Source organism: Cynara cardunculus, unplaced genomic scaffold (assembly GCF_001531365.2).
Source record: "Cynara cardunculus var. scolymus isolate 2C unplaced genomic scaffold, CcrdV1 Un_Scaffold_3485, whole genome shotgun sequence".
NCBI lineage: Eukaryota > Viridiplantae > Streptophyta > Magnoliopsida > Asterales > Asteraceae > Cynara > Cynara cardunculus.
The window spans coordinates 39814-50462 of NW_020201494.1; the positions used below are offsets into that span (position 1 = coordinate 39814).

At 34.1% G+C, this 10649-nt stretch overlaps 1 protein-coding gene across 1 annotated transcript; it reads right to left on the bottom strand.

Annotated features, from left to right (window-relative positions):
- Nucleotides 1-250: 250 nt before the first annotated feature.
- On the bottom strand, nt 251-10066 carry LOC112503657 (omega-6 fatty acid desaturase, chloroplastic). The gene is made up of 10 exons (XM_025107652.1): nt 9942-10066; nt 9801-9855; nt 5144-5385; nt 3758-3901; nt 3284-3435; nt 1602-1724; nt 1356-1533; nt 1138-1256; nt 941-1055; nt 251-574 (listed from the first exon to the last, which is right to left on the bottom strand). Exons 1-10 carry the CDS (start codon nt 9978-9980, stop codon nt 413-415), a joined length of 1329 nt encoding a protein of 442 aa, XP_024963420.1. The 5' UTR covers nt 9981-10066; the 3' UTR covers nt 251-412.
- Between the last annotated feature and the right edge of the window lie 583 nt (nt 10067-10649).

Consider the following 10649-nt stretch of genomic DNA (forward strand, 5'->3'; position numbering starts at 1 on the left):
CTTACCGGGTAAGATTTTAGTGCAACAAAACCACATAGTATACAACAATTTACCCGGTAAGCACTTACCGTGGTAAGAGTCGTGGCTCTCACTTACAAGTAATACTCTTGGTCCTTGTCTAGCTCTTACCGGGTAAGATTCTTGCTGCTTACTATATTCATCCGGTGAGGTAATGTTACTTAGTAAGTGCTTATCCGGGTAAATTCGTCCATTTCAACTTAGTCATTCAGGCAAACTTGGAGCCCAAAAGAGCTCAAATGGTACCATCTCATTTTACAAATCTTAATCGCACCCAATATTGCATAAACATCTTATAGGAAGAAGCTTCATTCAGGAGAAGAGTATGTATAACTTATTTTGTATATAGATTTCATAATTAATGGATTATGTAAATAAATAACAAATGATTGAATTAGGCGAAATCGGGCATTACCCTTCTAAGGAATGCAATTGGGTGGGATATCTCGGGAGCAATTTCTTCAAATGAGATGTAATTACGTTCCTTGTCGTAGACATGGCAGATCGTTAGGATCGTCTTCATTAGACGCCAGTTCCATGAGGCCTCATTCATATACTGCAATAACAACAAACCACCATTCTATTAGGATCACATGGTCATCAGGGCCGTTCTTTAGCATGCTAAATATGTGATTTTGAACAGGGTCCCAAAATTTTGTGGCCAATTTTACATTGTTTAGGGACTTTCATAAACGAATATAAAGTATAGTCCACCTCAGTGCCTCACTAATTTCTGTCATAAGAATAAGGTCATAGGCCTTATCATCACATTTGTAATTTCTATATATGTATCTTTGTTATCTCATTTTGCAGTGTAATCAAAAGCTTTAGGTGTAACAGGGCCTCCAAAAAGATTGGAATGTCCCTGATGGTCATTCTATTCTATCAGGAAAACATGTTGAGAAGATGATTGTAGTCTTACTTTTCCCCAATTCTGTTGAAGAGATTTATGAGCTGCTCGCAAATTGTAACTTGGAATCCTGGAGGAGACATGGTGTGGGATATGAACGTTGATATCATGACAAAGGATCTCTATCCTGTACCATACAAAACAATAAGTTTTTAGTTTAAATTTGAATGCAATTAATCATCAGGGTTTTTATCTAAACAGAAGATTACCAACGAGGATAATCACAGTGCACGGTGCCACCAAGTTGTGCCTTAGCTGCATTCCACTCGTCCGAGGATTTGAAAGGTATGTGAGGTGCCGTGTGGTGAACCATTGTGAAAGTGCTCATCTGCAAATGAAATTAAGTTTCTTCATTGATTTGCTATAATAACAGATATTACGGATTCTTGAAGAAACAAACAAATGAAGACGAGAAGGTAGTATCTACCCAAAAATGATAGCCCAACCACGGCATTAACCAGAACTTTATCCATCCAACTATCCCCGTCTTGTACACAATTAATGGCCATCCGATTGCCATGAATGCAAAAACACAAGCAAGACTGATCTTTACTCTCCCAATTTCATTCGGTCTGAATTTATTCAAATGGAAATGCCAGATTAACCTGAAAAGATGATAGATATAAAATGGGGATCAAACAATATGTGGATTACTTTAATCACGGACGATTACCAATGTGAGATGGACATGATGGGGCGAATAGGACCATATCCGAATATGATTGCCTTCTGGAAAACTGGGTTCTCCTTAAAATGTGTTTCCAGTACAGGATGCCAAGCTGTATCTTCATCCAACCTACAATTTCAAAGAATGTACAGAGATGAAGCTTGGTAAGTTGCTGCATATGGAAAAAGATGCACTCGTTTTATTTAAGAAAGCATCAACTTTAGCCATGTTACAACAGGTTACTCTAATCTAATACATACATACAAATATATATATATATATATATATAGAGAGAGAGAGAGAGAGAGGAGGTTCAAAAGAGAACAGGGTCAAAATAAGAGTACACGAGACGACCAAATCATATGTGATTACAGAACATGGTCTATGCAAGGGATAGGGGTGTGTGCGCGACTTGGCTCGCAACCTAGATCACGGCCAAGGTCGTGCAAATCACATGTAATTTTATACGTGATTTTAGCATAAAAGCACATGATTTGGCCGTTCTCGCGTTTTCTTATTTGGTTGTTCACATTTGAACCTGATCCAATATATATATATATATATATAGAGAGAGAGAGAGAGAGAGAGAGGGGAGAGAGGGGGAGGGAGGTTCAAGGGAAAACCCTAAAAAAATGAAAAACCGAGGAACACATTGCTAACCCATTTGGACAGTATGTACATATGCATACAAGTAACTGAAGTTGTTTCTTGCATGTTATGCACGTGTGCATACTGGAAAAATTACTTACAAATTACTTGTATGCACATGTGCATAATGTTCAAATGCAATTAGCAGAGTGTTCATCAGTTTTTCATTTTTTGCGGTTTTCCCCTTAACCTGACCCTATATATATATATATATATATATATATATATATATATATATATATAAATGCTTAAATATGTCCACTATCTTCATGTTTTATACTTAAAATTTGCAACATTTCTCTCTTTGGAGGATTTTCCAAGCTATAAAGTTCACCCATCATCATCCAAAAGTATCGAGTATGGTGCTTTTGGAAAAAATTCCCTGTTTTGTAATTAGTGAAGGATATTTAGACCATTCAACTTATAACTGAACACTTCTGTGTAATGGTGTGTCCAATCGAACTTTTGTAATTCTACAGGAAAGTGAAAGTCACTACATGCAATTACATTTATAATCAAACCAAACTAATCCAGTGGGCTAAGATGTATACAGACCTGACTTCTACTACATGCAATTATATATTTTGCAAATCATCTCGTCTTGAAATACCAACTACCATTTTTATGCGTTCTGAAGCTAAATGAACTTGCAGAAAATTTATATAAGATAATTTCGTAATAGACTTTTAATAGCCATAAACTGACTCTGATTTTGAATGGAGGGATTCTAAGTCGCGTTGGCCCATAATAACATCTACTAGAGGCTTTTGGGATCTCCTTATAATTGGAAGTCTTCTGAAAGTGAATCGACAAATATACTCTTAAAAGTGGCAATAATGACGATCAACCACTGAACACGTACACATCTTCTCAATCCTTATATATCCGTTCAACCAGATAAAAATGGATAAATTCACTAGAAGCTAAAAGCAAAAAAAAATGAGGCTATTGTAAACGAATACCGTGGTAATTTAAGCTATTTAAACCTTGCAGTAGAAGTCAACTAACAGGACAAAATTAGAAGATGATATCATACATACATGTTTGTTTTTGCATGATGTCGATCATGCTTGAAGCGCCATGGCTCATAAGGGTATATTAATGGCAGGAAGGCCAAAGTTCCAACAATATCTTCCACCAATTTGTTCCTTGAGAAAGATTTGTGTGCACAATCATGACCTATTACAAAGAACTTTTGAGGAAAACAAATGACAAAGAGAAAGAAACTTTAGATTAATTGAAGGATACGAAGAAATGCAAAAACAAAAAAGAAGAAAAAAACATATGATGTACAAAATCTAGGATACAGAATTGGAAAAAAAATGCACCATGGATTCAGGAAATCACTCAAATCTTAATCCCTTAAAACAATTACATGAAACAAAATTTGCGAAATAAAACTAGCTACTGTGGTGATACCGTCAATAAATTATGTGTCTGTGTTCAGCTGTGTTATTAGAGCAAATAGAAAATAAAAGGTAACAAATCATAGCTAAAAGAAAATTATTGTTTACCCCTGTAACTGCAGTCCCTGTCCAAGCCCAAGCCAATGGAAGAAGATACCATGGGGATTTGGCAATCATGAAAAGCCCCAAAGCATATGAAGTTGCAGATATCAATACCGACTTCAATGCTTTCATGTCATCGATCTCAAACACCTTTCAAAAAGTTAAAGCTAGCATTAGATATGAACAGATTAGAACCATGGTGACCAATGCCTCAAGCCCCATGGTTTGGCTATGCAAAAAGGATAACCGATCTATATCTATGATATAAGGATATGATTTCATGACACGTTGAAACAAGGATTTAGCGAATCTAAAAATATGAAACAAGGATATGTTCGTGTGTGGGTGTGGGTGTGGGTGTGGGTGTGGGGTGTGTGTATACACACATATATAGGGCATGGTTCCCGTGAAACCAACCATTTTTCATGAAACACACTGCAGATCCTTGTGTGTTTCCCATGAAGGATTGGTGTGTATTCATGTAAAGGTTCGTTTTTTTTTCATGTGGAGGTTTGGTGTTTTTTCGCTTTTAGAGTCCGGTGTTTTGCTGTAAAGGTCCGGCGATGTCAAAAAAGTAACTCATCCAAGGTCTCACAAAAACTAAACCGATGAAAGAATGGATTTTCTCATACCTCATCCATTAAAAATGTATAAAACAAACACATCTTAAATTTGAGCATTATCTTGCTTTTATTTGTAATTAGAGGCCCATACTAAGGGGCCGTTTACCCAAATGCTTACCCGGTGAGCGCTTACCAATAGGAGTCAACACTATAATTTATTTTGATGCGTAAGATTTTAGTATATCAAAACATATCGAATACAACAATTCACTGGGTAAGCGCTTACTGGGTAAGAGTCGCTATCCTCACTTACCGGGTAAGACTCTCCATCCTTCTCATCGCTCTTACCCCGTAAGATTCTTGGCCCTTTTCATGTTCATCCAATGAGGAAATTTATGCGTTAAACACTTACCAAGTAAGTGTTTCTGAAATATGGAGAAACCTTTCTTGCAGCATTAAGACATAAGTTATACCAAATATTTTTAAACTTAATTTCTAATTTTATAATTTGTGAATTCTAATCTCTTCTGTTAAAAAAAGAGCCCAAATATGCCCCGCTCATATCCTTCAAAATAGTGGTCAATAACGTGGGGACATGGTCAAACATCAATCTTGCCTGATATGAGCATTCAACATGGTGTCAGGCCACCCTTGTTTCCTACATGTATTTCTCAGAAATACTGATGCTAGAGGTCAGTTTTGCGTACACCCTACCCTTCCAAGACCCTACTCCATGTGAGATTCACGGGGTTCGTTTGCTTTGGTTTTTACTCGTGAATGAAAAGTCAAGTATTCAACTAGGCGGTATAGAAAGGATAATAAGTAGTACAGTTTTGGGAAGAGTGTCAATAATGTTCTTCAATGTGATATTATCCGGGAGTGGTTCTCCAATTTGCCGGAAACCATAACTTTCACATAATTCTTTCCTCCGTTCTGCACTGTCTGCTGGTAATGGTGCTGTAACAGGACTAGACGCTGCTTGTACTATTTTAGTCCTTCTCAAGGGGATTACATATCTTTGATGCTTGGCTTTACTTTGAGATAGAACGTCCCACTTCAAATATGATGTGCCTGTATATCAAGGAAGTATAACACATCACATATTGGTTAGATAAAGTTAAATACAAATAGTTGAAAACGTCAATATATGCAATGTTATTATGTCAACAATGAAGTCATTTGATGGTAGAATATGCAGCCATAAGTACGCATGAAATACACAAAATACAAAAAGAAAAACATCAAAACTTAATGAGTACAATTACATGATTAAATTCTATATTAATATATATTACAACAATTGCACCTAAGCAAGAGAATAGAATTACTAGAAAAGGACTCATAAAACTTATGTGTATGTAACAATTTCTATATGGTGCAATACACTTGTGGGTCAGTAGCACAGAGCAATCCCATTGTGGGCAAATCTAAGCATTCTTTATGTCAACCTCTCTCAATGTGTTTTTAGACTTGTTGCTTCTTAACCATTTGGTTGTTTATAGTCATGAATATCGGATAGAGGCTTTCAGTACCTTCATTACCAACTTTCACCTTCAAACCACTAAGTTCCCTAAGTAAGAAATGCATTTCACTTTAAAATCAAATAGGTAATGCTTCAAATTTTATATCATTGTGAATTCTGTTATGAAAGAAAAAAACTGATATCTTAATTGGACTTTATGCTGAAAAAAAATATCTGAATGGGGACCCATCCAAATCTATACTTTTCAGTCACTTATCTCATGAATTGATAAGATGTCCACTTACCTTTTACCCTTAAAAGAATCTGCATGGGCATTATTTGGTTCAACCAAATATATAAAACTATAAAAAGATCACACACTTTTTGTTTTTTGTATTTTAATCACTTGCTTCATGTTTTTCTCCAGAAAACTTACGACTACAAATCACATTTTAACTCCCATCTTCAAACCTTTAAGGATAACTTGTGAAAAAGAATAATATAGTTTTATGGGTTTTGAACTCCATTATTCCTTTTCATCATTTCCCCTTAAACGCTTGCATTTTCAATCTCTAATACATGTTGTATTTTATAGGAGAAAACCCAATTTGGTACAATGTAATTCATAACAATAAGATGAGAATTTTGGGAACAAATTTAAATTCTGATAAATGGAACAAAAAGTAAAAGGTGAGTGACCAAAGCAAATATTTGATGAAACTTGGGTGGCCATTCAACAATAGCGACCAACAATAGCACATAAAAGAGTCAAAGACCTTCCAGCTTAGTGGTAAAGGCTTGGGCATGGCATAGTCATGAACCCAAGTTCGAGCCCTGGGAGGGGAGTGTTGGCGACATTTAAGTGGGGCCATGTTTAGCCTCCAAAATTGCCGGGGATTAGTCGGGCATTAGCCCGGACACCCTTACAAAAAAAATAGCACATAAAAGAATAGGTAATTGTATTGATTTTGTTAGGTTAGCGACCAAGATTTTTTTAAAGCCAAGTGAACATACAAATATTTAATGAAACCTGGGTGGCCATTCAACAATAGAGATAAAAATTAGCACATAAAACAAAGGTAACCATTCATACTATCGACTTCTGTTAGGTAAGTGACATAAATATGAATTTTGTCAAAGTGGCATAGATATGGATTCTGTGAAAGTGACATAAATATGGATTTAGTCAAAGCTAAGGACCATAAACATATCTCTTTTCACCTTTGGTTAATATTACAAATAGAAATAGTTTAATTGCCTAAAAGATCATAGAACTTAAATGACATTTTGTCCATCTACTTCTGAAAATTGTATAAAAATCCATAGACATTTACCCTCTATTTTGCCCATGTGGTGACAAATACTTAAAGTTAACCTGCACCATTTCACCATTTCGCTGCTTATTTGTATTTCTGTTCTAATTTTAATGTTCTGTCATTTTTGTAATTATCATCATTATTATTATTATTATCATTTCCTTTTACTTTGTCCTCTAGAGTTGTTATTACTATTATTATTTTCTTTTACTTTTAGTTCACCATTCCAATTCTATTTACCTAATAATTCCTCCCTCCATCTAGAAAAATGCAACATTTGACTTGACGTGTAATTTAATAAAGCTTTTAATAAATAATCAAAATACCTAAAACACCTCTTAACAAGACCAAATTTGAGAAAATGTGAAACCATAATCAATGTCACAAATATAATTTTTGCTAACGAACAAGGTGGTAAATCTGCATTTGAATCTTTCTTCCACAAAAGAAAACCTCTTATATTGGGACACCCAAAATAAACAAAAAATATTGTTTTTCTTTAACAGATTGAGTAGTGCATACGATTTATTTGTCAATTGTTTTCGATTTCTATATTTACTTATTTTGATCCTAAAACGAGCTTGCTATTTCGGCCTTAGATTAGAAGTTCTGTTTTGGGCATGAAATATGTACTAATCAATATACAGACTTGAATAACAACATATCCAATTTGAAAAATCAAAAACAATTTTAACAAATAGTGTGATTATCAGTACGCATGAAAGGAGTTGCACACCTAGATTTAAAGCCAAACAGTTATGGTTTATGGTACAAAAAGAATAACTAAACAGAAAGTATGGAAGTAATGAAAATATAAATGTATGAACTATTAAAAAAATAACTTTTTTAAGATAACATATGAATTATAAAAATAAAATGGAATGGAATGCAAAACATGATTGTAAATAAGGAAACAAATAAATTAGGCAAAATACTAAGAAAATGAAAAGCAAGAGTAAAAAAAGGCATTATGGTAAATAAAGTCCCATTTTTTGGAATTAAACTGAAGAGTGGAGGACAGTTTTGTAAGACAAACAGCCACCAAATAATAGAGTACCAGAGCAATGCAGCGCAATACATCTCTACTTCGTCTCTCTAAATTTTATTTTACAGATTTGTGTAGTTTTTGGAAGAGCGAGAAAGTTTTATGTTTATTAGTTAGTTATGAGTTAGTTTTATAAAGTTCGAACATATTAATAATTTGTATGTATATAATAATAAGTTGTGAATGTTGTATAATATAGTAAAAATATTGTATGAATATACTCGTTATTAGAATTTTGAAAACCATGTTTAAAAAAATGAAAAAAAAAATATCAATATGGGTATCAAATGAAATAGAATAAAATACACGTTCGTTGATATAATTTGTTTGATTAAAAATTAATTATAATTAAGACAATTTAGATTTTTTCTAAATTGATATAGATCTGTGGATTTCCAAAACTTGATTCATTCACATGGAAAGAGTAATATGAGTTTCCACAAACCCTTCAAGCTTCCCATTCTTATTGCTCACAAAAGGGATAAAATAGGAATATTACAAAATTTGAAAATATTGTATGCATTATTGATATATACATAATGCTTCAACACTTGTATGTTTAAAAAGTTAAGTTTTTAAGAGCTAAAACCTAAATGCTTTATAATCTAGTATAGATATGGGACTAATGTTTCATGATCTTTTAGCTAATTACTTCAACAGAACAAAGTTAGTTGGTGTCTTCTCGGAAACAACATCTATGTCTCTTGAGAAATATGTAAGGTCTACATACATCTTACCCCCCGACACTACCTCCAGGTGGGATATATTAGGTTTGGTTTGGTTTGGTTTGCTTTAGTACAACAACGTTACCATTACTAACAATAAATTTTATATCCACTTCGAATTTCTACAGTATTATTGTTGGAATCTGATGATATGGCAGTATGGCACTAAAAGGAGTCATCGTCCCGTAATGGAATCTGAACCTGAGGACAGCCCAGGTGCCAAAAGACCCCCCCTACACCAAAGACATCCCTAGAACCAAAGATATCCGTTAAAAATCTTCTGAGGAACATGGAGTACAAGTCCATCCCTTGTCAGCCTATAAACAAGTGAAATAATGGCAAAAAGGACCTCCACCACTTTTAGCATACTCTTACTTTAATTAATTATTTCTCTTTCTACTTGCTCTTAATCTCTAACCAAAGTGTCAAAACTAGCTGTCTCACTCCCACAGCTGAAATGTCCCTGCAAAAAGGGGTAAAGTTTCCACAACAAAGTCTCTAGTTCAAATACGGCCACATCATCCTGAGGACACTGCAATTCACCTCCCTCGTGATAACCGTGGACCGTTAAGGTTTGGCTGCTCTAGAGGACTGCACAAACCCTTTTTCCAACCGAGGCACACCGAACGAGTTATAAAGCTTTGGCAATTCCGGTCTCACATGTAGTAAGAGCAGTCTATTAGGAGGGGCAAGATTCAATATCATCAATTATGTCTGACATCAAACAAGCAAAATGCAGGCCTGTTTACAGTATGATTGTATGAACTATGAAGGCGTATATATCTATAACCACAAAGCCCATGGCAACTATCATCAATACGGATAAACAAACCTCAAATGTTGTTTTACAAACAGACTATGCACAATAATATAATGAAACCCCATTTTTTTCCAAATTAAACAAACAAACATTACAAGAGGGTTTGCATTTCCCATACCTGCTGGATACAGTGACCCAAATCTCTGCCCATATATTGGCTTTTGTTGGGGACCCTAAAATTCAAAAATTAACCATGAATATCAAATTACGTCTAAAATGAGATGACACAAACCAATTGAACCCATAAATTGGTGTTTACCTTCAAAAGGAAACTAGAGTCTGCGAGTCTGCAAGCCATTGGAAGAAGAAAGCGGTAAACCCCTCCCACGACCCTCTTCTCCCCTTTAACGGATAGAATGTAGTGCCGTCCCCTCACAGAAAGGCTGTGTTTTCAAAGGTGAAGAACGGAAGCAATTATTTATATCCTCCCTATTTTGAGCATTTAAATATTTAATGTAATTAAAATATTACTTTTTTTCCCCATATTTTTAATTTTAAGGATTTTTGTTGATTAAAAAATAAATTTATTATATATTATTTTTATTTTTATTTTTATTTTTATTTTTATTATGTATATGCATTAATACTAGAATTTTATATGAGTTATTTAAATACTTTTAAAAATGACAAATTTGAAAATTATTTTTAATGAACATGATATAAATATAAATTTTGATTAAATTTAAATTGTTTCAGTAATTGTAATATTATTAGAGCTGTAAACGAACCGAACGAACACGAACGGAGGCGTTTTCTTGTTCATTCGTTTGACTTAACCGAATAAACGAACGGACACGAACGGTTAACGAACAAAAATCTTTGTGTTCGTGTTTGTTCATTTAGAAATCAAGTGTGTTCGTGTTCATTTATGTTCGTTCGTTAACATGTTCAACGAACGGGCTAAACGAACATAAATAAATATTATTTGAATTCAAACTAAATAAACAAAAGATTATATATTAAATTT

What these genes read in the sequence shown, in the direction of transcription:
- LOC112503657 (XM_025107652.1), bottom strand. Translation starts at nt 9,980, where the DNA reads ATGGCTTGCAGACTCGCAGACTCTAGTTTCCTTTTGAAG. An exon ending in TGGGTCACTGTATCCAGCAG is followed by an intron (nt 5,386 to 9,800) that starts GTATGGGAAATG and finishes CTTGATATACAG; the next exon opens with GCACATCATATTTGAAGTGG. An exon ending in CACTGTGATTATCCTCGTTG is followed by an intron (nt 1,056 to 1,137) that starts GTAATCTTCTGT and finishes TGTATGGTACAG; the next exon opens with GATAGAGATCCTTTGTCATG.